Here is a 26,136-nt window from a genome sequence, read left to right as displayed (position 1 = left end):
GACAATCCTCGCTCACAGCATCACTGTCTACCTGATGGAGCAGAGAGGATATCTCTTGCCTAGATATTGCTCTAAAAGACATTCTGAAGTGAGGTAGTAGCCTGTTGACAGGGGCACAGCTGGGGTGTCGTGGCTATTGCCTCATGAATTAGAACTTAAGCGTTTGTCTCGGTCTGTTTTCTGTGATCGTGCACCCCACTTGCTAGAGAGCTGTGACTGGACATTAATTACATTTCCTGGTGGCACGATTTCAGCATGTATTTCTCAAAAATGAAAATAAGCCGATGGAGCAGAGCAAAGATGGCCATTGCATTTCAGTGTGATGTGGCACAATTTCGTCATTAAATTGTGTGTAATGTTTTTCTGGATGGTATTTCAACAAGATGCAAATCAATGAAATGATAGTTTTACTTTTCATTGTGTCACGTTCCCCTTACGACACTCATTGAAAAGCAATGCTGCGTGCTGTGCACTGTAAAACAATACATCGCATCAATTATTATCCCCCAAATGTCAAAGTTGTATTTGCATTTCAAGGTGGCACAAAACCTGCTGCATACTTAATATTTGAGAATGGGATATTAAATGTCGTAAAAAATCCATTGTTTCTCTTTTTTTTGGTAGAAAGATTTCCCATCACGCAATCACGGTCTACCGAAAAATGCGCAGTAACGGCATTATCGAGCCTGTGGATTCTGTGGAAGTACATTACGCATGCGTAATACAACGGAATGAACCATACGTAATAAATAAGTGCCGGAAGTGGTGGAAAATGTGGTTTCGTGGACGCATGTGTGATGGATGTGCGCATGCGTAGTAACGGGGGTTACATTTTCGGTAGGTGTGATGTTTTCAGTAGTGACAGGCGGTTTAGGCTACATTTGGGTTTAATCAGGACTCTAAGCTACTCGAGAACATACTGATCGGAGAAATAACTTTCCAGTTACTTACACGGTACGGTAAGATGTTTTTGGTGGTTTCGTAGTTCTGAGTGCTAATGTAGTTAGGTTTGCGTTTTGCCGAAAGTCCGTCAGTTATAGATAACTTTCTAATGTATTTTACATATTTCATTACATGTTACTCGTAGGAACGTGGGCTTGATGGAGGTCACAGGAAGTAACGGGCTTTGGGCATGAGCTCAGACGAGGCAAGGCAGCTAGGATAGAGAAATTATTACTGGCAAGGCCAGTAAGTGCTGTGGCTTTTCAGTTTTCGTGTCCCTTCCCTGTGAAGCATGAGGCAGCATCATGTCCCCCGTCCCCAGCTGTCCCCGTTTGGACTGAGTACCGGACCGCACTGCAACGCAGATTTCAGTGCCACTTAAATCTCAGCTGTCGATTGAAATATTTGCCCTCTGGTGCTCAGGCAGCAGAAGCATCACCGCCCCTCAGGTGCCATCGCTGGTTAACGTCACACTCGCCCTGATGTCAGCAGACGCCTGCCGTTGGCTGGTAGCTACCTCAATTAAACACGGTTATGCCTATATCTTAACTGCCTAATATATGCCTGTATTTCACCCAAAATCACCCAACACTAGGTAAATTTATTAACTGTTTTGTATTTGTCTACATTTACACAACCCTTGAGTACAGACATCGGGTCGCTTTTCTGGGTTCATAATTGAGTGCGGAGGCTCTTCCCACGGTATGTCATCGCAATGTACAACGAAATTTATTTAAAATTAATGATGTATGATCATTTATCTGCAAGAAGTGTCGCTAGCGATCCGAAATCTGTGAAGTTGCCCATTTTAATTATTGAGTTTGTAAACCGCACTGAGTTTGTAAAACGTCCCTTTCCCCTATTATTTCATCTTCACGAGTCAGAATTACTTAGAATATCACTGAAACAAAGTAAAAGACATTAGAACTTTTATCAAATTGACCTGATTTTCTTTCTCCGTTATTACCCCCATTACCATGCTGTCGCGGAGCCCGCGAAGTCCCGAAAAAAAATATTTTTACATCTTGTGCGCCCAAGAAATTAACCAAGCTTTAACGCAATGGTCGCCAACTCTGTCCTGAAGATATAGTTGTAATATTTCCGTTGTACGATAAGTGACCATTTCATGTTGTTCACTATGCCACAATGAATGACGTGAGTGTCTTTTTTAATTTGAGGTATTAGCCTATTTATTTATTCCAGTGCACACTGAATGTACTTATTGTAATTGGTCATAATTATATATGGAGATACATAAATTGAAAATCCATGGGGTCTGCATTGTCCCCTACAGGCAACTGATCAAAGCACAGTTTACTGTTTGTCTCTGTCTCATGTTGTTTTGGAGTTATTAGAAGTTACGTCCTGTGTGCTATGCATGGTCACTCAGGGTGCCTTGCTGTAAGTGAATATGAAGAGCACATGCCAAATTCTGGAAACACAAGGGATGTGCGGGAGTTCCCATTAACTGTAAATGCTATACCAACATCTCGTTACAGCTGAAATAGACCATTTTCGCAGCATGAACCAGAAACCTTTCCAGCAGGGTGTCAGTGAGGTCAAAAAAGAGGAGCAGGAATACCTGATATCTGAGGGTGGGGGATCTTCGAGCGACACCCCCCACAAGGTGAAATGGAGTGCCAGTAGGTCTCTTCACCATTGTCATTTGTCCACTCTAAAGTCGTTTATTTTTTCAGTGTTAATCTCAAAAGCAACCAACTGTAGGGATCAACGGTGAAGGATGTAAACGAAAGTAGTAAAATCTCCCAAAAGAATCATTTTTGTTTGCTTTCTGCTCCTGTTTTTCTAATATACAGGCTGTTCTTTTTGCTTTTTAATACTATGAAGTGAGTGGCTCGTTTAGCCTTGTCATTTTCCTTCTGATGGAAGACGAAGGGTGCAGAGTTGCAGGATGTGACTGAGGAGAAGCTGACTGGTTCTCTTCTGTTGAGAAGCACTGATGGGAGTCATAGTAGGAGATGCAAGCTGAGTGTGAAACCTCCAAACCCAGGTGGTTCCAACTACTGACATATACAACAAAAAACTGCAGTTACTTTGGTACATTTAGTGGTTATAAAGTTTGTTCTTCTGGTTCCCTTTTTAAACCTCCAGTGTCGTGTTACTCTGTGCACTTCAGGTATGTCAGAGAGCCTGCAACGTGGGCAGCAGACTGTGAACATGACCGGCTACAGACATGGTCGTAATCTGCGCAGCACACCGAAGATACTCTACACTGAGGGAGAGGAGCTCAGAGATGATGATTACCTCTGTGAGTGGTTTATGGCTGAAGGATATACCACATTATAGCAAACCCACGTGGTGTTCTCTCTCGGTTGTCTTGTTGTAATGCACTTTCCCTCCAAGGTTCCTGGGCTTGTCTATCCTGACCACTTTCATGTGTTGCTTCACGTGACCGTTATGCTAAGTAAGAATGGGAGATTGAAAAGGTTCATAGGTCAAACTTCAGACGTCAATTCACAAATGACAAAACTGCACCACCACCCCAAAACAATGGAGGATGATGTTGTTGTTTTAGTTATTAGTTCTTGAGGGGTGGGGGATCGATCACATGGTCCAAAAATACAGGGGAAAATTGTGTCCTGTACTGCTTCAAAATGGGACGGGTGGCAACTCCAGTTAGAAGACATATGATCTCAAAGCACCAGCCCATGATACGGTTTTATACGGCCTGCTCCACGTTCAATGTATGCTTTTAAATCTAACCAGCAGATCGGTCTTTCAATTTTCAACGAATAACGATGTAACATTATTCCACTAATCTAAAAAAACTTATTCATTAATGCTTTTAATGTAATTGAAATACAAAATTAGTTCTATCTGCTCCATTTTCGCTCCGCTACTATTTCTTTCCCCAATACTTCTGTGTAACTTACAAGTTAGAGTGGGGGATTGCGGTCAGCCAACTGGGAAGCTCATCAGTATAAACTCCACCGCAGTAGATACTAGTTGAATGAAGTACCTACCCCAGAGCAGGAGATAAACACGGTTGAGGAACTACAGTCGGGGTGAGATCCGGCGGTGGAACACAGCGGAAGTTCCGGGTTCCTTAAAAATGTTCCTATGATGGAATATATGGTATGGTGTAGTATTTACTCTGTTACTGTGTGTAATCCACATTCCTGTTCTTTCTTCATCAGATTGTGAGGATTGCCAGTCCTCCTTCACTGAGCAGTGTGAGGTCCATGGTCCTCCTGTCTTCATCTCTGACTCTTCTGCAGTCATGGGGGTCCCCGGCAGGGCCCTCCTTACCCTACCCCCTGGTTTAGAGGTTCGGTCATCCAGCATCCCTGGGGCAGGCCAAGGGGTGTTTAACCAGGGGCAGACTGTACCCAGAGGAGTGCATTACGGTCCCTATGAAGGAGAAGTCACGGACAGAGAGCAGGCCATTGACAGCGGCTACTCCTGGGTGGTGAGACTAAGCATGCAACAGTGAGGAAGGTGTATATATAACAACAGGAGAGATTCATGTCTTACTTCTTAATACCTTACAGCTTTGGGAACACAGGTCGCATTACCCTTCTGTACATTTGAATCAAGATTCAAGATATATATAATATGCATACTAGAACTGTCACTTTTTAAATGATATTTGAATAATTGAATAATTTGAAAAATTCCTATTCGAAATGTAATTAAGCCATTTGAATTTCAAAATGCCATTGTACAGAATTGTCCAACCCACAAGGGGTCCAGAGCCTATCCTGGAAGCAATGGGCACGAGGCAGGGAACAACCCTGGATGGGGTACCCAGCCCATCGCAGGGCACACTCACACACCATTCACACCTAAGGGCAATTTAGCATCTTTGGACTGCTAAAACCGGAGCACCCGGAGGAAACCCCACGACGACACGGGGAGGACATGCAAACTCCACACACATGTGACCCAAGCGGAGATTTGAACCCAGGTCCCAGAGGTGTGAGGCAACAGTGCTAACCACTGCGCCACCATTCTGCCCCTAGAGCATCAGATCATTTATTGTAATTTTGTTTGCTGTCTCTGGAGCCCCTAATAGGTCAGGGTGGGAAAATATTTGAAATAGTTTTGCAATCCCACTTGCTGCAACACGATGGCAAGATTAAACCTAAATAATACAGACATACTAATAATAATCAATACTTCATTGATCCCTGTGGGGAAATTGTCTTTATGCCTCCCTCAACTTGCTCTTTGCAGTGTAAGCTGTCCATGAAGGGCAGCCACCTGTAGTGGCACCCAGGGAGCTGTGGGTTAAGGGCCTTGCTCAAGGACCCGCAGATGTGCTGAGGCTGGGTTTGAACCAGTGACCTTGTGATTACAGGCACACAGGCTTAGCCCACTGAGCCACACCCCCCCTCCGACATGTCCTAAAAAGTGAGCAGATTTCGTAAGCAGATTAGTAGTGCACCTAAAATGTTAGTGATCTGTATCAGTGTTTCCCCCAGGTTTACAGCTGACAAGCTGTTGTGTAACTAAGATAAATAACATGAGGCTATTTAGTTTGTTTAATAAAAGGACAATGTATAGACCTATTCTATAGGAAAGGTAACCTTAAATGACTTCTGTTGTGATCTGGCACTATATAGAAAATAAAATTAACTTGACCTTCGGGTCAATGGTAGGGGAAACACTGTGTATAAATTTGGCACATCTTTATGTTAAATAAATGTGTGGGACGTTAAACTGCAAAAAGTACCACCACACCGCCGACGTCTTTTTACCTTGTTTATCCAAATGAGCTTCTCTTCCAGATGATAGTGGCTGCTCAGCTGTCCCTTTCTTCACCCCCACTTCAGTGCTTATTGCTTCCACGATACACCAAAGCAGTAGCATGTGGTGTGCTCCGCTAACCGAGTTTAATAAACATAAGGATATACTGATATTATACAGATTACTAACTTTTGGGCGTCACAATACACATCTCATTGACATTTTAGGCGTACTACTAATCTGCTTATCAAATTGCGGGCGTAAGTAAACTTCCGTACAGTACAGAAAAGCCAGCCGCTGGACAAATGTTCACGCACGTGATCTAAAGCCCCAGTGATGATGATATCTTGATCTTGATGACATCTGGTAATATCGTGCAGCCTTAATTATTAGTATTTCTTATTTAAAATCCACATAATAAGCTTATCGGCCATAGGTATCAGTTTTATTATGTCATTTGTTTTGTTTGGCGTCAGTTACTAAGTTTTGGAGTTATACTCCTTTAACTAGTTTTCCCATTGGATTTGTGCATTATAGTACGCAGTTTAAGTGAATGCGAAGTTTTTCAAAATGTATTAGTCGCGTTGTAGCAGGACTGACTGTAGTTAGGTATCTGACTGATCAGCTGGAAATTCTGTGCTGGCATAACTTGAGTGGGGTGATGTCTATTACTCACAGGCCTGTGGTTTCAGGTTTACAAGGGCAAACAGTGTGAGACATACATTGATGCCAGGAGAGAATCACACTCCAACTGGATGAGGTGAGATGACACCATTACTGAGTCTCTGTCCGTGCTGCAGTCAAACATACATACATATGGTATGTATACTGGTCATGTCTGCCTATGCCTGTGTGTCAGGTATGTGAACTGTGCCCGTGATGAGGAGGAGCAGAACCTGGTAGCCTTCCAGCACAAAGGGAACATCTTGTATCGCTGCTGCAAGCCCATTGCCCCCAGGCAGGAGCTCCTGGTATGGTACGGGGAAGATTATGCCAAGGACCAGGGCATCACCTTTGACAACTGGTGGAGTAACAAGTGCTCTTCAGAAGGTATTTGTGTTTCTTGTACCTTTGTCATCTTTTTTTCTTATTTCTATTAACCCTGTCCCATCTCAGTACTGACTGACTGGTCTCTATCTTGTCCCCAGCAAGGAGAGCGGTGGAATCCTCCCAAGGATTCCCATGTACTCAGTGTCCCTTCTTCTTCACAGCAAAGGTTTACCTGCAGAGACACATCAAAAGATCTCACCCTAAGTATGTCAGACAACTGAGGGCTGGATCTGTCAATACACCCCAGCATTTCACTTCTTCTGCTGGCACCAATGCTGCTCAGCCCAGTACCAACACACTCGGTACCCTGGAAGAAGCAGATTCAGACAGTCCTACAGCACGACAGGAATCCCAGACCGAAAAGACACTCAATATAAAGAGCAGTCGTAAAATACACCAGCGGATTCACAAAGGGGAGAGACCCTACCAGTGCTCTCCGTGTGGGAAGAGCTTCACTCGATTGGGATCCTTAAAGAGACACCAACGGATTCACACAGGGGAAAGGCCCTACCAGTGCTCTCCGTGTGGGAAGAGCTTCACTCAATTAGGATCCCTAAAGAGACACCAGCGGATTCACAAAGGAGAGAGGCCCTACCAGTGCACTCAGTGTGGGAAGAGCTTCAGTCAGATGGGGGCCCTAAAGAAACACCAGTGGATTCACACAGGAGAGAGGCCCTACCATTGCTCACAGTGTGGGAATAGCTTCACTGAATTACGATCCCTAAAGAGACACCAATGGATTCACACAGGGGAAAGGCCGTATCAGTGCCCCCAATGTGGGAAGAGCTTTAGTCATGCAGGACACCTAAATACACACCAGCGGATTCACACAGGGGAGAGGCCCTACCAGTGCTCCCAGTGTGGGAAGAGCTTCAGTCAATTAGGATCCCTAAAAATACACCAGCAGATTCACACAGGGGAAGGGCCGTATCAGTGCCCCCAATGTGGGAAGAGCTTCAGTTATTTAGGATCCGTAAAGATCCACCAACGGATTCACACAGGGGAGAGGCCCTACCAGTGCACTCAGTGTGGGAAGAGCTTTAGTCATATAGGAGACCTAAAGACACACCAGCGGATTCACACAGGGGAGAGGCCCTACCAGTGTTCTCCGTGTGGGAAGAGCTTCACTCGATTAGGATCCCTAAAGATACACCAACGGATTCACACAGGGGAGAGGCCCTACCAGTGCACTTGGTGTGGGATGAGCTTTAGTCATGTAGGAGACCTAAAGACACACCAGCGGATTCACACAGGGGAGAGGCCCTACCAGTGCTCCCAGTGTGGGAAGAGCTTCAGTCAGTTAGGAAACCTAAAGATACACCAGCGGATTCATACAGGGGAAAGGCCCTACCAGTGCTCCCAGTGTGGAAAGAGCTTCAGTCAGTCAGGACACCTGAAAACACACCAGCGGATTCACAGAGGGGAGAGGCCCTACCAGTGCTCCCAGTGTGGAAAGAGCTTCACTGAAGTAGGATCCCTAAAGATACACCAGCGGATTCACACAGGGGAGAGGCCCTACCAGTGCTCCCAGTGTGAGAAGAGCTTCAGTCATTTAGGAAACCTAAAGATACACCAGCGGACTCACTGAGTTCAGTCCTTTGTTACAGTCAATCAAATAAGTGTATATTCTTGAATTCTTTACAAAGTATTTTTTGCTTTGAAGTTGTAGGTGTGGATTTTAGAGTTTTGTTTGTCACGTATATTCAGAGAGGCAATGTTTTATAGTATAGAATATGTTGAAGGTAGTCTTTAGCTACAAAACACTGAATTAGACACTTGCAAAATTCCATTGAATACTAATGAAACTCAAATGTCATTCAGTGAGCTTTTTCTGTTATCTGTTAGAAGTGATACCAGTTTATGTTGGGGTCAACAGATCCAGTCTGGGAAACCTTTACAACCAGCGGCAGCTTTCATAAGTGATTTTAACTAGTCTGGGAAACATTGAAAGCTGCCGCTGGCTGTAGTAAGTGATTTTTACTATGCTGGACTTTTACAAGACTGAAGTGGTAAATAATGCTTCAACTGCCTACTGTGTTAGAATTACAGCTACATGACAGCTCATGTAATGAGCACCTAAAAAGTTGAATTAGGCAGTTCAGTTTGCAAAATAAACATGTTTAACACCATTAACAATAAATGCTTACTGCACGTTTCATTTTGTGAACAGCCAGGAAATGGCCAAGGCTCCACTAGGAACCACTGGGATTTGCACTGTGTACTTGCACTGTCTGTATAGGTTGTGTTTGGTACTACAGGCCTGCTTTGTATTTTAAAGATCAGGTTTCATCCACCTAACTCTGAAAAGCACATTTGTTTATGTACATTAAATTATTGAAGAATTATGTTTGAATATAGCAATATTAAGCTAATAAACAAGCCTTGTTTTTCCATAATATTTAACTATTAAAAACAGTCAACCAAACCAAAATACAGCTTCAGAAGCAGTTCAATTGCGGTAATCCCATATGCTGATTGCAAAGGAAAACCATTATTAAGTGATTGTATGAGTTTTCATTTCTAAATTATTACAAGATGAAGTCCCTTGGGGATTGTCAGGCTCTGCGTGCTGTTCAATTACAGACACAGTGTCACACACACACACACACACACTGAACCCCATGGTACAGGTACACCAGAATCAAGCAAACCAACCAGGACTAGCGAGCTGCCCATCTTCATTCATACCTAGAGGACAGGAAAACTGGAACGTGAGGTGAAACAAGTGCATGACACTTGAGTGCATGAGGTACTGTGGCCACGCACATGGCACACTTCACGAAACCTCGATGATGTTATTCTGGTTTTTCGTAGCATATGCCATTCTGGAACTGTACTTTGGTCATGTGTGGATGCCTCAATTTTATGTGCCATATCAATGGACACGGTCAAGCTTCGCAGGTGCAACTGTTCCTCTTCTGTGCACACCCACACGCACTCCGTTGGCGCGAGGCTGTGGGTCTCCAGGGGAAGGCTGGGATAGGGTGGAGCGTTGCAGTGTAACACAATGTTTTTGCAGTGGAGTTTGGGCTGCTGATAAGAAAGTATACTGCCTCTCTGCACCAGTCCGAACTCTGACTCTACAAGTGGTTTATTTGCACTCATTTTTAAAATCCGCTGAAGCCATTTGATGATGCAAAAATGATTACGAACCTCATCAGGAATGTACAGTGAGTACTCTCGAGCTTTGGGGGGAATAAAACCCCAGAAAATAGTTAAAAGCATGCGAGGAATTGGTAATATATCATACAGGGAAGACCATGAAATAATAAACTGAGAAGAAGACCTAAACTTTCACTCAGAGCTCATAACTTATCACCTCCTCAGGCGCCATCTTGAAGGGCCCCTCCGCCAGCTGAGAGGTTCTGAACGATCTATAATATTGCTGCATTCCATTTGCCTCGGGATCCGATTTTCGGATTCCGATATTACGTCACATCCGCTAAAAACTCGGGAAAACCGAGTCGGATATGATCCATTTGCCATAGAAGTAGCAATACCATGGACCCATATGGAAAAAGCAAGATTTTTTGCTTAGCCGGACAACTTGTCGGATTTAAGGTACCTCAGTTTAAATGGCCTTTATCTTCGTTCCCTTACAATTAGCCCGAACTACCTTAAATCCGACAAATAATCCGACTAATCATGAAATCCAATTCTAGACCGGTTAATTGGTAGCCATTGCTAGCCATATCACTTGATAACATGATATTACGCGCGGTGCTTCACGTATAAAACTCCGTAGCAACACGTCCATAGATAAGTTGGACGGTATAGTGTGTGCGACCGATTTAATGAGCCAGAAATGAGAAGTAGTGCTTAACTACAACTTTCCCTTCTGTTGATAAAGGGCGCAGCCATCTTCGATTCTGAACTCGGGATCCTCTGCGTTATCCGAGATATTTCTCGGATTCTTCGAGAAACGGGAGCGCGCATGTCATCACTTCCGGCTTCGAAACTCGGAATCCGACTCGGAAATTCCGAGTTCCGAGGGCAAATGGAATGCACGATATGTCGTCTTGCTCTCGCGAGGTGTCAGGACCAGAATGCATTGCTTTAAGCCAGCACTATAAGCGGCTGCATGAAGTCGATCGCACCTATTGTTATTTGGTCGCCCCCGTTGCAACGGAGAGAAATACCAGTGAATTGGGTTATCCTGGAGCAACGTGAACGCCCTGCCTCAGGTGAGACAGCTCTGTTTTATTTCCTGTTTATTTGTTGTTGTGCTCCGCTAACTGAGTTTTATAAACATAAGGATATGCTGAAATTATACCGCTTACTAACTTTTGGACGTCACAATGCACATCTCATTGATATTTTAGGTGTATAGATGGGTCAGTATATGGTTTAACATCAAAAAATTGATACAAAAGATTTTTTTATGGATTCTATTACTATTGAACCTGCTAAATGACATACTAGAAACCTAGTAAAATCTGACTAAAATTTTCAAGATGGCGTCCAAGATGGCTACCAGGGCCTTAAAAGGGGTCTATCTCAAGTACTATCCAGCTTAGAAGGTTGAATTTGAGTTTAAATAATAGGTTTTTGACCCTGTAAGCCAATTAGTATCATCAGTTAATTTTAGAAGTATTTGTTTGTATAAGTATTTGCTTAGTAACTGGTAATAAAATAATTGAATAATTATATAATCCATCCATCCATCCATTTACTTCCGCTTATCCGAGGTCGGGTCGCGGGGGCAGCAGTCTCAGCAGGGAAACCCAGACTTCCCTCTCCCCGGCCACTTCCTCCAGTTCATCTGGGGGGATCCCGAGGCGTTCCCAGGCCAGCCGAGAGACATAGTCCCTCCAGCGTGTCCTGGGTCTTCCCCGGGGCCTCCTCCCAGTGGGACATGCCCGGAACACCTCACCAGGGAGGCGTCCAGGAGGTATCCTGACCTCATCTGGCTCCTCTCAATGCGGAGGAGCAACGGCTCTACTCTGAGTCCCTCCCGAATGACCGAGCTCCTCACCCTATCTCTAAGGGAGAGCCCAGCCACCCTGCGGAGAGAACTCATTTCGGCCGCTTGCACTCGCGATATCGTTCTTTTGGTCATTACCCACAGCTCATGACCATAGGTGAGGGTAGGAACGTTGATCGACTGGTAAATCGAGAGCGTTGCCTTTTGGCTCAGCTCCTTCTTCACCATGGCAGCACCCGCATCACTGCTGACGCCGCACCGATCTGCCTGTCGATCTCCTGCTCCATCCTTCCCTCACTCGTGAACAAGACCCCGAGATACTTAAACTCCTCCACTAGGGGAAGGACCTCCTCCCCGACCTGGAGAGAGCACTCTCTCAATCCATGACGAGCTCAGAAGTCCAACAACAGAACACCACTCGGGTTCAGATCGGGGGGGCCGTTCCTCCCACTCACGCCACTCCAGGTCTCACTGTCATTGCCCACGTGGCCATTGAAGTCCCTCAGCAGAACAAGAGAGTCCCCGGGGGGAGCGCTCTCCAACACCCCTTCCAAGGACTCCAAAAAGGGTGGGTATTCTGAACTGCCGTTTGGCGCATAAGCACAAACAACAGTCAGGACCCGTCCCCCCACTCGAAGGCGAAGGGAGGCTACCCTCTCGTCTACTGCGGTAAACCCCAATGTGCAGGCGCCCAGCCAGGGAGCAATAAGTATGCCCACCCTGGCTCGGCGCCTCTCCCAGTGAGCAACTCCAGAGTGGAAGAGGGTCCAACCCCCTTCGAGGAGACTGGTTCCAGAGCCCAAGCCGTGCGTCGAGGCGAGCCCGACTACATCTAGTCGGAACCTCACAGCCTCACGCACCAGCTCAGGCTCCTTCCCCATCAGAGAGGTGACATTCCATGTCCCTAGAGCTAGCTTCTGCAGCCAAGGATCGGAACGCCAAGGTCCCCGCCTTCGGCCACTGCCCAACTCACACTGCACCCGACCCCTATGGCCCCTCCTACAGGTGGTGAGCCCATTGGAGGGGGGATCCACGTGCCTTGTTCGGGCTGTGCCCGAACAGGCCCCATGGGTGTAGGCCTGGCCACCAGGCGCTCGCCATCGAGCCCCACCCCCAGGCCTGGCTCCAGCGGGGGGGCCCCGGTGACCCACGTCCGGGCAAGGGAAATCGTGGATCCATGTTATAACTCATCATAAGGGGTCTTGTGAGCCGCACTTCGTCTGGTTCCTCACCCAGGACCTGTTTGCCTTGGGTGACCCTACCAGGGGCTTAAAGCCCCAGGCAACTTAGCTCCTGGGATCATTGGAACACGCAAACCTTTCCACTAGGGCTGCACGATAACAGAAAAAATGATTATCACGATTATTTTGCTCAAAATTTTTATCACGATTAATAATGACGATTATTCCTTTGTTAATGAACTTTTATTCACTTGTGTATTCTTATTGCACTTTACAGCCACAAATAAAGAAAAATAAACAAACCAAACATGTTTAGAATGGAGAGTTTTTCTTAGCTGTGGTAAATAAATAAAATTAAACTGCCTCTTTTACATCAACTTGTAATAAAATCAAATAAGAATAAAAAAAATTTTACAACATGTTACAGATTTTTGGCTAAGAACACAAGCCTGTCAACTTGATCGGGCTTTAGGGAAGACCGCAAGCAAGTAACTACACTTCCACCGGAACTGAAAGCCCTCTCTGAAGGAGAGCTTGTGGCTGGTATGCACAAGTATTTTTTTGCCACTTTTGAAAGCCTTGGGTAGATCTTTTCATGTTCTTTCCACCATTTTAATGGGTCCCCCTCACTATCCAGGTAGCTTGACTGCAAGTAAGATTCTAGCTCACAGGCTACACTGGATTCCTGGTTGTTAGGTGGCAAGGCTTGTTCAGCAGTTTTAAAGTAGCTTCCTAAAGTCATCTTTTTCTTTGGGGCACATCCAGTTTCAGCTTCCTCCTCGCTGGTCTCTTGTGCTGTTTCTTGGGGTGGCACCTAAACACAGAAAAAGGCATTTAGAACAAATTTAACTAATTGAGACTCAAAACACTAATATAGATCTCAGTGCAGCTCATTTTTACCATCATTGCCAAAGTCTGCATCTCAGCTTTGAGTCTGGATTGAGTTGTTGTTTTGTTGTCCTCAGCCGTGTATCTCATCTTAAATCGTGGATCCACCGTAGATGCCATGTCCAATAGAGCTTGGATGTCTGGGTCACTGTATTTTTCGTTTAGGTACTCCAAAATTTTAGACTTGATTGCTCTTGACAGGTCAGTATCATCATCCTTAACTTTCAAGATTGATGCGTTGAAAAGATGAAGAACTGGCTTAACAAATGACACGCTGACGTACTTCTCGCCAGACAGTGCATCTGTAAAATTAACTAGAGGGTGCAAGGATTTGTTGATTGCCTCTAGTACGTCCATGTCCTGCCATGTTGGGATAAGATGACGAGACTTCTTGTCAGAGGACAGGACATGTGCAATGGCCTTTTGCTGCTCGATGATTCTCTCTATCATGGCCTGACGTGATCCCCACCTTGTTGGACACTCTGTTTTCAGTGAGTGCTCTGGGAGTTTCATCTCCTTTTGTGCAGATAAAAACTCTCTCTTACGCTTCCAGCTGTAAGAGAAGGAGCTCACCAACTTTTTACAGAGCCCCACAGCCCGGTCAATTCTTGGATCCTTCATGGCATTCTCTTCAGGAAATAAACATGATCAGAAAAAAACAGTAAGACACAGGAAGACTCTTGTTGTTTATGCAACTTTTGATCAGAAATAAAAAAAAATGTTTTTTATTTCACTAATTATATATACCTACATAAGACAATTATCAAACATTTATTAATAAATAATAAACACTCACTTATTCTAAACTCATCGGGGTTCACAAACATTAACATAATAGTACTGTATTTGACTAATCAAATATTTTTTTAACTTTTAAATGTATCTATTTTGATAGATTAGCAGAATAAAAATGATGATTATTATACTGTAGACATATGATTCATTGTCATTATAATGTGTCATTATAATATCACTAAAACAACAATAACAACAATTCATATTTTTAAATTGTCACATTGTTTCAATATATCTGGGAAAAAAACATACAACTTACCGATGGCTAAATGAAGTCTGTGACCAAAGCAGTGTAGCCTCGGCCAGTTATTCACAGATGCTGCCCTAATCATATTAGCTGCGTTGTCCGTTGAGATGCACACAAGTCTATCTTCCACCAAGCCCCAAGCGGACATCGCTTCTTTGAGGCCCACTGCAATAAACTCCGCTGTATGGTCTTGTGGGAAAAACGAAGTTTGCAAAAGCTTGCTTTTCATCTCAAACTCGCTGTCAATAAAATGAACTGTCAAGCTCAAATACGGTTCTGCAGTTCTGCTTGACCATAAGTCGGTCGTGGCAGCAAAATATTCAAGGCTGAGAATTTCTCTTTCTATTTCTTTTCGTCATTCCGCATACAGCGAGGGCAGCGCAACATTGGAAAAATGGTTGCGTGAGGGAATGCTATATCTTTTATCAAGTGTTGTGATCATTTTTTTAAACCCCTCACTGCTCACGGTGGTTATTGGACACATATCCTTGGCTATATGGTACGTGATCGCCTCTGTTATTTCCCGGTGTCTTTGCGAGCTAGGCAGATATGGTATTGCGTTGAACAATGTCCCTGATATTGTTGTCTGTGTTGTAGATGGCTGGGAATTTTTTGTTGTTGCTGTTTGTGCCTTCAGTCGTTGAAATTCTTGATAGTGTACTTTGTGGTGGCTTTTAAGGTGGTTTATGAGGTTTGTTGTGTTACCTTGGGACGTCTGGACGGAACAGGAGCAAAGTTTGCACAAGACTCGTACCTGATCAACATCACATTCCTCGAAACCGAAATAGTTCCAGACGACTGAGTATGACCCTTTTTAGGAACTAACGATCGCACTTCTGCACTTCCCTCACGTTGCTCCGCCATCATATGTTTATTCTGACTGACTGTTATTGCTGCTATTGACTTCTACTGCTTCAGAAAGCGCTTGCAATCTAGACGCAGTAACGTCATAGTGACGCAGTCCAATCCGTAAACTCCGCCCATAAAAAAGTTTGGTCTTTATACTGTAAAATCGCGACGATATTTATTAACTGATCGTGGGTCATAAATATCGTTATCATGATAAAAATACGATTTATCGTGCAGCCCTACTCTCCACCACGATAAGGTGTCGGCTCCAGGAGAGGATTATATAATCCTTTTTCACCAAATTTAAAAATAGGATTTAAACAACCTTTCATATAATTCATCATCCTCTTCATCTGACTCTTCTGGAAGGAATTTGTTGTGTGGATTGTCACATCTTTGATTTTGACAGGATCCTCAGGCAGTAGTGCATGGTAATCCATATCGTCTACAACAGCAGCGGTGTGTCTTGCAGGAGTTGGTGCAGTTACAATGAATAACTTTCAGTAGATTATCAGGAGCAGCATTAATTCTTGACATGATTGGGATGAACTGATTATCCAGCAAGTTCCACCCCCAGTTTTTGGCATTCATACCCTCTGCCTTTCCCATCCAGATCATAACCTGGTAGTATACTCTGCGACAGTGAAGTTCAGTAGCAGATTCAGTTGGAGGCAGGCGCTCGGGTGCTACAAATGATGAAGCAGAAGCAACCTTTTTGCTGAAGATGTTGTGCCGTAATGTTGCAAGAGAATCTGTGTTCTTCCCACCAAAGAGTACAGCCATTCCTTGCCATCCTAATTCATCGATTATTTCTGTGGTCTGATTTGGGATGGTAAAAGTATTAGCACATGACTGAAGGAAAGGATCTCCTTTTAAAAGCTTCTGGAAAGCAGTCTTTTTTTCCCCCACACCAAAAATCCGTGATGTTGTGTCACAACCTGTCATGGCATGGACAAATAACAACTGAGGACATACCTCATGTCCAAAAACTTCTTTGACATGGTTAATGTCATACTCTTTAGGGCTACCTGCAGCTCTCGACCTGTCTGATTTGAAGTACAGACTCTTATTATCTTGTTGTGCATAGTAACAAAGTAAGACGAGGAGAGCTGTATCTTCTCCGATCAGAGTAGTTGTGCGCAGAAGAGATGCCTCAACCGCTGCTTTCACTATGTCAACATCAGCATCACCAGTTGCATTGATTACAGTGCAACCCCTTTTTCTCAGTTCCTCACTCACCATCTTGATGTGTTTCTGCTTATTGACATCTCTTGAAAGAAACTCTTCCCAGAGAATTCTGTGTCAGCAGTGAAGCTGACAACTGGATGAATATTGTGTCCTCTCCTCAGATGTGTATTGTCCTTAATAGTTGGCCCTTCTTCATAGCCATCAAAGACAATGGTTGGGGCTGAACCATAATGCCAGATTGTGAAGTCAGCATATGAGCGTGCGATTCCACCATAACTTTCTCCATGTCTGATGGCATGAGCTAGTTGAGGCTTATCAGCCTTTCGGAAAATGTTCCTGGCTTCAAAGAGGGCAGGAGGAAAAGGATTAAGTTCCTAATTCATGACCTCCTGCAATGACAACTCACCAGATTTGGAGACTACTAGGAGCCTTTGAAATAAAAGAACAGAGTCAATGCTTCGATCAGGAGCAACCTTGATTGCTGATGTTTCTCCAAGGGTTATTGCCTTATCCTTTCTGCTGAAGCATATCGTGAATACAGGCTGTCCAATCATTTTTTGCATAATTTTGCTTGAGTCAAAATAGGGAAGAACCACTTGTGAACTTCTAGGCGAATAACGATGTTTAACAGTGTGACTGGTAACCGATGTCAATACAAATGTCTTGGTTTGCCCAGGGTATTTTTTCAAGGAATTACAGTTACACTCCCTTAACTAGTTTTCCCATTGGTTATGTACACAGTATTGGTGAATGCAAAGTTTTTCTAAATGCATTTCTCACATTGTAACAGGACTGACTGTAGTTAGGTATCTGACTGATCAACTGGAAGTTCTTTACTGGCATAACTTGAGTGGGGTGATGTCTATTACTCACAGGCCTGTGGTTTCAGGTTTACAAGGGCAAACAGTGTGAGACATACATTGATGCCAGGAGAGAATCACACTCCAACTGGATGAGGTGAGATGACACCATTACTGAGTCTCTGTCCGTGCTGCAGTCATACATACATACATATGGTATGTATACTGGTCATGTCTGCCTCTGCCTGTGTGTCAGGTATGTGAACTGTGCCCGTGATGAGGAGGAGCAGAACCTGGTGGCCTTCCAGCACAAAGGGAACATCTTATATCGCTGCTGCAAGCCCATTGCCCCCAGGCAGGAGCTCCTGGTATGGTACGGGGAAGATTATGCCAAGGATCTGGGCATCACCTTTGACTGCTCTTCAAAAGGTATTTGTGTTTCTTGTACCTTTGTCATCTTTTTTTTCTTATTTCTATTAACCCTGTCCCATCTCAGTACTGACTGACTTGTCTCTATCTTGTCCCCAGCAAGGAGAGCGGTGGAATCCTACCAAGGATTCCCATGTTCTCAGTGTCCCTTGTCCTTCGCAGTGGAGATTTACCTGCAGAGACACATCAAAAGATCTCACCCTGAGGAGTACTTCACATAGCTGATGGCTGTGTCTCTCAACACAGCCCAGCATTTCACAACTTCTATTGACCCCAGTGCTGCTCAGCCCAGTACCAACACACTCGGTACCCTGGAAGAAGCAGAAACAATCAATATGAAAAGCAGTTGTAAAATTCACCAACAGACTCTCATGGAGGAGAGGCCCCACCAGTGCTCCGAATGTGGGGGGAGCTTCAGTCATTTAGGAAACCTAAAGAGACACCAGCGGAGTCACACAGGGGAGAGGCCCTACCAGTGCTCCCAGTGTGAGAAGAGCTTCAGTCATTTAGGAAACCTAAAGATACACCAGCGGACTCACTGAGTTCAGTCCTTTGTTACAGTCAATCAAATAAGTGTATATTCTTGAATTCTTTACAAAGTATTTTTTGCTTTGAAGTTGTAGGTGTGGATTTTAGAGTTTTGTTTGTCACGTATATTCAGAGAGGCAATGTTTTATAGTATAGAATATGTTGAAGGTAGTCTTTAGCTACAAAACACTGAATTAGACACTTGCAAAATTCCATTGAATACTAATGAAACTCAAATGTCATTCAGTGAGCTTTTTCTGTTATCTGTTAGAAGTGATACCAGTTTATGTTGGGGTCAACAGATCCAGTCTGGGAAACCTTTACAACCAGCGGCAGCTTTCATAAGTGATTTTAACTAGTCTGGGAAACATTGAAAGCTGCCGCTGGCTGTAGTAAGTGATTTTTACTATGCTGGACTTTTACAAGACTGAAGTGGTAAATAATGCTTCAACTGCCTACTGTGTTAGAATTACAGCTACATGACAGCTCATGTAATGAGCACCTAAAAAGTTGAATTAGGCAGTTCAGTTTGCAAAATAAACATGTTTAACACCATTAACAATAAATGCTTACTGCACGTTTCATTTTGTGAACAGCCAGGAAATGGCCAAGGCTCCACTAGGATCCACTGGGATTTGCACTGTGTACTTGCACTGTCTGTATAGGTTGTGTTTGGTACTACAGGCCTGCTTTATATTTTAAAGATCTGTGGCCTGTACTATGAAGCGGGGTTACCGGCTTATCGGGGTAACTTGTTGGATTTAAGGTAGTCTGGGCAAAATGTAAGTGAGCGAATATGAAGTCCATTTAAACTGTGGTACCTTAAATCTGACAAGTTACCCCGATATGCCAGTAACCCTGCTTCGTAGTACAGGCCACAGGTTTCATCCACCTAACTGGAAAGCACATTTGTTTATGTACATTAAATTATTGAAGAATTGTTTGAATATAGCAATATTAAGCTAATAAACAAGCCCTGTTTTTCCATAATATTTAACTATTAAAAACAGTCAACCAAACCAAAATACAGCTTCAGAAGCAGTTAAATTGCGGTAATCCCATATGCTGATTGCATAGGAAAACCATTATTAAGTGATCGTATGAGTTTTCATTTGTAAATTATTACAAGATGAAGTCCCTTGGGGATTGTCAGGCTCTGCGTGCTGTTCAATTACAGACACAGTGTCACACACACACACTGAACCCCATGGTACAGGTACACCAGAATCAAGCAAACCAACCAGGACTAGTGAGCTGCTCATCGTCATTCATAGCTAGAGGACAGGAAAGCTGGAACGTGACGTGAAACAAGTGCATGACACCATGTCACCTCGCACGTCGAGAACTCAAGCTCGCCGATGTCTTTGTCCTGCTCTGAAAGAGGCCTGTTGATCACCGTGGCAGTTTTGGACACATCTGGGTGGTAGTGTTTGTGGAGGGTCTGAGTCAGAGAAGATGGGTGCACAGTGAGGACGGGATTAAAGGGCCGTCAGCCTCCCCTGGCGACACACACATACCTGCAGCTCCCACAGGCTGCTGTCGAGGGCATGACAGAGGGCGGGGTCATCCTCCTCCATCGGGTAAGGATCATCAAAGGGCTCTAAGCATAAGAATCCCAGAGGTGTTCTACCAAACGTATATCAATAGCTTCTCCAGGGAGAATACTGATTATGCTTTTCTCAAACTAGTTGATTTTGACAGGTGGGTGGTGCTTCAAGGTCATGGGGTTGATGTGTGGGCAGTACCATAGGGATGTAGCGTCACATGATTCATACGTGTGTAATGGATATTAAAATGTAGGCGGTACTTTTGTTTACATATGTAATGAATATTGAAATATAGGTACTACTTTTGAGATGAAAGAAAATCCAGTCTAATAATTGGTGGAAATATGCTTTTGTATTTGCTTTGTTCTTTGCGAGAGGTTGAGAGTCAGAAACTAAGAGAGAAAAAAGAGCAGTATGTGATGGGGAGGTGCCCGCCGGCCTCGGTGTGGGTGCCAGAGAGTGTCTTTCTGACTTTCCGGGGTGTGTGTCTGGAGTTTGTGCCGTACCTGCAGCACGCCCCGGCATGCCACATCGAGAGGTCGCTGTTTGTGGGTGACAGTGTCGACCTCATGGGTCTCCTGATCGTGTAACCATTAGTGGAGGTTCCTGTTGGTCTGGTAACCATTCGCAGAGGCTCCTGTTGGTCCGGTAACCTTTTTACGGAGGTTCCTGTTGGTCCGGTAATCTTTTGCGGAGGTTCCTGTTGGTCCGGTAACCTTTTGTGGAGGTTCCTGTTGGTCCAGTAACCTTTTGCGGAGGTTCCTGTTGATCTGGTACTTTTGCAAGGTCAACGAAGTGCCTGGGGTCCGGAGAATTCTGCTACCTCATCAGGCTGGCTGTTTTGGTGGAGGACCTATGGATGTTTAGGGTGCTGTTCGACATTATCCCTATGTTGTATAGTTCTTAAAAAGACTACCAGAAAATGATGGTCCCAGAAATTGGGCGACAGTGTGCTGGACAGGGAGGTATGAATGAGTAGAGGTGCGTCTTGAGGATACTGTTGACTCTGATAATGCCTATTAAAAGCTACGGATTTACTTAACAATGCATTGATGTCTGAATGTTGTCCAACGAGAGTGTGGAAATCCCCCACATCAGCACCATCATCAGCCACTGAGCACGGACAGGAGATGACGACAGCCCTGCAGATTGGTGTTCAGCCCGGCCAAGTGTGGAGGGATGCCGGGCTGCATAAAAGTGGCAAAGGTAGTGCTTGTGCCTAAAGTCATTAGGAGGCAAATGGAAAAAGGTTCCTACGGCCTCCCAGTCAAAGACATCACCCCAGCCTGTTCCTGCCTGTTCATCCACTTTCATTTGGTGGTTTGTGACATCTGGACCGATCGGCTCATACCCACTTTGACTCATGGTCTGGTGACCCTGAATGTACAAGCCCATCATGCAAGAATTTCTGACTCATTGGGAGGGTGACGAACGACCTGCTCACAACTGGGAACGCCATTAGTAATGCTATACGTAGGATCATGCTAAATGTGTTTTTGGAAAAAAATCCTCTGTTAATGCATGCTTTTGGAAAAAAAAAAGTCTGTGATGGAAAAAAGAGGATAGGTCATTGGTTGATTCTCATAGTATAAATGTTATGGTTGATGGAGTGAACATCAAAGATAAAAGATGCTCTAATAAACTGTTCAGGAAAATGTGTCAGGTACACTCAATACCCCAAGCAAAAAATAGATGGATTAATGAATTTGGTAGTGTCAATTGGAAACTTGTTTGGAATTATAATAGTAGATTTTGTGTCACCAATAAAGTGAGGGAGGTGTCACACCCGGGGAGGGAGATTCTCCATTTAATATATCCATCAAACCAGGTTTTACAGAGATTCAAAGTCGGTGTTGATGAACAATGTTGTTTTTGTAAGTTCAGCGTTGAGTCTATTTGTCATCTTTTTTACAATTGTATGTATGTCTTTTCTTTTTGGTTGGAAGTTGAAAATATGTTTAATGTGTTTTATAGTAAAAAAAATAAATTGGGAAATAAGGATGTGATTTTCTTTAATGAAAAGACTGATATTGAATACAATAGGAAATTTATATTAAACCTTTTTATTTTACATGGGAAATATTTTATTCATAAATGTAAATGGACAAAGAAGGGATCCAGGACTTTAAAATAGAAATCGGACTTTATTTCCAAATCCTGCATGGATCAAAAAAGCTGTTAAGACTCTGGATGCATATTGAGCCTTGATCTTACCATTATGATTACTTTTTCTCCTTTTTCTATTCTGTCCATTTACCCCTGTCTGTATCTTGCTGTATTTTCTTTGGAGAATTTGTTAAGTGTGTTCAAATGAGAACATTTGCTTGTTTGTTGTTTGTACCATGTGAGATGGTGATGCGTGGTGATGTTTTGCAGCGCCGGCTGAAGTAAAAAAAAAAAAAAAAAACCACAAAAAATCTAACCTAAACTAAAATCTAAAAATCTAATCTGTTGACTGCATCATCCACAGACCTATTTGCTGTATAAGCAAACTGCAGGGGGTCCAGTGAAGTACTTCAGATAATCCAACACCAGTCTTCCAAATGATTTCATGACCACAGACGTTAGAGCTACAGGTCTGTAGTCATTAAGTCCAGTATTTTTGGGTTTCTTTGGGACAGGAATGATGGTGGAGCGTTTGAAGCAAGAGGGGACTTCACACAGCTCCAGTGATCTGTTGAAGATCTGAGTGAAGATGGGGACCAGCTGGTCAGCACAGCTTTTCAGACAGGCTGGAGTCACACCATCTGGGCCTGGTGCCTTCCTTCTTTTGTTCTTCTTGAAGACCTGGCGCACCTCGTCTTCACTGATCAATACAGCGGGAGTGGGGTTGCAGGAGGTGAGAATGGTGTTCTCTCAAACCTGCAATAGAACTCGTTCAGATCGTCTGCCAGTTGTTGATTCTCCACAGTGCTGGGGGATGGTGACTTGTAACTGGTGATGTCTTTCAAACTTTTCCACACAGAAGCTGTGTCACCAGAGGAGAACTGAGTTCGTAGCTTTTCGGAATAATTCCTCTTTGCCACTCTGATCTCCACGATAACCATGATGCATTGCGTCAGGACCAGAATACATTGCTTTAAGCCAGTGCTGTAAGCGGCTGCATAAAGTCGAAGGCAGCCATTGTTATTATATTTGGTCGTTCCTTTTGCAACGAAGAGAAATAGTGGCGAATTGGATTATCCTGGAGCAACGTGAACGCCCTGCCTCAGGTGAGACCGCTCTGTTTTATTTCCTGTTTATTTGTTTTTGTGTGTCGAACGGGGGGGATCCGTATGTGGCTCAGCCGCGGGGACACCAGCAAAACGTAGGCTTTGGAAATAGCATTGTATGTTGGGGGGGAACTTGGACGCAGGGCTGCTCCAATTTTAAAACGTTTGTAGTCCTTGGGTTGTTTCGGGAGCCACCGTTTGTTGAGACGTGTAATCTGGTTTCGTTTAGGCATGTTAAGAGAGGGTTTGGTGGTTTTTTATTGTTTGGCATAACATCTGAATTGCATTTATTGTGTAAAATGTTTGCTTGAGGATAATGGATAGGCAGCGTTTCTTGCTGCTCCGTCGGCAGATACGTGACTATGTTTCTTCATTTCTCCTAGATATGTTATCTTTATTTTATGCACCATATTGATGTTTTCTACTTTTACGTAAATAAATATTCTTTAGATGCGAAGGCTACGGCGTGGTCTCCCTTTCATATTGGGTCTGCTTGAGCCAGGCAGTTTTAACAGCTTATTGCTTCCACGATACACCAAAGCAGTAGCATGTGGTGTGCTCCGCTAACCGAGTTTAATAAACATAAGGATATACTGAGATTATACAGATTACTAACTTTTGGGCGTCACAATACACATCTCATTGACATTTTAGGCGTACTACTAATCTGTTTATCAAATTGCGGGCGTAAGTAAACTTCCGTACAGTACAGAAAAGCCAGCCGCTGGACAAATGTTTACGCACGTGATCTATAGCCCCGGTTATTACGGCGCATGCACCATATAATCGTGATATCTAGTAATATCGTGCAGCTTTAATTAGTATTTCTTATTTAAAATGCACATAATTACATTATCGGCCGTAGGTATCAGTTTTATTATGTAATTGGTTTTGTTTGGCGTCAGCTACTAAGTTTTGGAGTTATATCAGTTTATATCAGACCCTACCAGTTTTCCCATTGGATATGTGCATTATAGTACGCAGTTTAAGTGAATGCGAAGTTTTTCGGAAATACATTACTCGCGTTGTAGCAGGACTGACTGTAGTAAGTATCTGACTGATCAGCTGGAAATTCTGTGCTGGCATAACTTGAGTGGGGTGATGTCTAATATTGACAGGCCTGTGGTTTCAGGTTTACAAGGGCAAACCGTGTGAGACATACATTGATGCCAGAAGAGAACCACACCAACTGGATGAGGTGAGATGACCTGCAGAGACGCATCAAAAGATCTCACCCTGAGGAGTACGTCAGACAGCTGAGGGCTGGATCTGTCAATCCAGCCCAGCATTTCCCAACTTCTATTGGCCCCAGTGCTGCTCAGCCCAGTACCAACACACTCTGTACCTTGGAAGAAGCAGGTTTAGATGCTCCAACAACACGACAGGAATACCAGACCTAAAAAACAATCAATATGAAAAGCAGTTGTAAAATTCACCAACAGACTCACATGGAGGAGAGACCCCACAAGTGCTCCGAGTGTGGAAAGAGCTTCAGTCAATTAGGAGACCTAAAGAGACACCAGTGGGTTCACACAGGGGAGAGGCCCTACCAGTGCACTCAGTGTGGGAAGAGCTTCAGTCAGATGGGGGCCATAAAGAGACACCAGCGGATTCACACAGGGGAGAGGCCCTACCAGTGCTCCCAGTGTGGGAAGAGCTTCAGTTGTTTAGGAACCCTAAAGAGACACCAGCGGATTCACACAGGGGAGAGGCCCTACCAGTGCTCCCAGTGTGAGAAGAGCTTCAGTCGTTTAGAAACCCTAAAGGCACACCGGCGGATTCACACAGGGGAGAGACCCTACCAGTGCTCCCAGTGTGGGAAGAGCTTCAATCAGTTAGGAGCCCTAAAGGGACACCAGCTGATTCACACAGGGGAGAGACCCTACCAGTGCTCCCAGTGTGGGAAGAGCTTCAGTCATTCAGGAGCTCTAAAGAGACACCAGTGGATTCACACAGGAGAGAGGCCCTACCAGTGCTCCCAGTGTGTGGAGAGCTTCAGTCAGATGGGGGCCCTAAAGACACACCAGCGGATTCACACAGGAGAGAGGCCCTACCAGTGCTCCCAGTGTGGGAAGAGCTTCAGTTGTTTAGGAACCCTAAAGAGACACCAGCGGATTCACACAGGGAGAAGGCCCTTCCAGTGCTCCCAGTGTGGGAAGAGCTTCAATCAGTTAGGAAACCTAAAGATACACCAGCAGATTCACACAGGGAGAAGGCACTTCCAGTGCTCCCAGTGTGGGAAGAGCTTCAATCAGTTAGGAACCCTAAAGATACACCAGCGGATTCACACAGGAGAGAGGCCCTATCAGTGCTCCCAGTGTGAGAAGAGCTTCAGTCATTCAGGAGCTCTAAAGAGACACCAGCGGATTCACACAGGAGAGAGGCCCTATCAGTGCTCCCAGTGTGAGAAGAGCTTCAGTCATTCAGGAGCCCTAAAGAGACACCAGCGGATTCACACAGGGAGAAGGCCCTTCCAGTGCTCCCAGTGTGGGAAGAGCTTCAATCAGTTAGGAAACCTAAAGAGACACCAGCGGATTCACACAGGGAGAAGGCCCTTCCAGTGCTCCCAGTGTGGGAAGAGCTTCAATCAGTTAGGAAACCTAAAGATACACCAACGGATTCACACAGGAGAGAGGCCCTACCAGTGCTCCCAGTGTGAGAAGAGCTTCAGTCGTTTAGGAACCCTAGAGAGACACCAGCAGACTCACTGAGTTAAGTGCTTTATCACAGTAGATCAAATAAGTGTATGTTCTTGAATTCTGTACAAAGTATTTTTTGCTTTTAAGTTGTAGGCGTGGATTTTAGAGTTTTGTTTGTCACGTACATTCAGAGATACCATGTTTTAT

General features: G+C 44.3%; 2 protein-coding genes and 1 pseudogene across 2 annotated transcripts; all 3 read left to right on the top strand.

Annotated features, from left to right (window-relative positions):
• Positions 1-787: 787 nt before the first annotated feature.
• On the top strand, positions 788-9,044 carry LOC140592049 (uncharacterized). Its single transcript, XM_072713906.1, has 8 exons — positions 788-837; positions 2,442-2,569; positions 2,833-2,953; positions 3,080-3,211; positions 4,101-4,372; positions 6,345-6,412; positions 6,512-6,702; positions 6,801-9,044. The coding sequence occupies exons 1-8, from the start codon at positions 798-800 to the stop codon at positions 8,288-8,290; spliced, it is 2,442 nt and encodes an 813-aa protein (XP_072570007.1). The 5' UTR covers positions 788-797; the 3' UTR covers positions 8,291-9,044.
• A 1,702-nt stretch (positions 9,045-10,746) lies between these two features.
• Positions 10,747-18,232, top strand: LOC111833218 (histone-lysine N-methyltransferase PRDM9-like). The gene is made up of 4 exons (XM_023791240.2): positions 10,747-10,886; positions 17,664-17,731; positions 17,831-18,003; positions 18,103-18,232. Exons 2-4 carry the CDS (start codon positions 17,727-17,729, stop codon positions 18,222-18,224), a joined length of 300 nt encoding a protein of 99 aa, XP_023647008.1. The 5' UTR covers positions 10,747-10,886; positions 17,664-17,726; the 3' UTR covers positions 18,225-18,232.
• Positions 18,233-23,151: 4,919 nt separating this feature from the next.
• LOC111833217 (uncharacterized) overlaps positions 23,152-26,136 on the top strand; it is a 10,019-nt pseudogene continuing 7,034 nt past the window's right edge.

This window comes from Paramormyrops kingsleyae, chromosome 7, assembly GCF_048594095.1.
Source record: "Paramormyrops kingsleyae isolate MSU_618 chromosome 7, PKINGS_0.4, whole genome shotgun sequence".
Lineage (NCBI taxonomy): Eukaryota > Metazoa > Chordata > Actinopteri > Osteoglossiformes > Mormyridae > Paramormyrops > Paramormyrops kingsleyae.
Note: the sequence above shows the minus strand (reverse complement) of the source record. Positions and strands in the feature narration are given on the sequence as shown.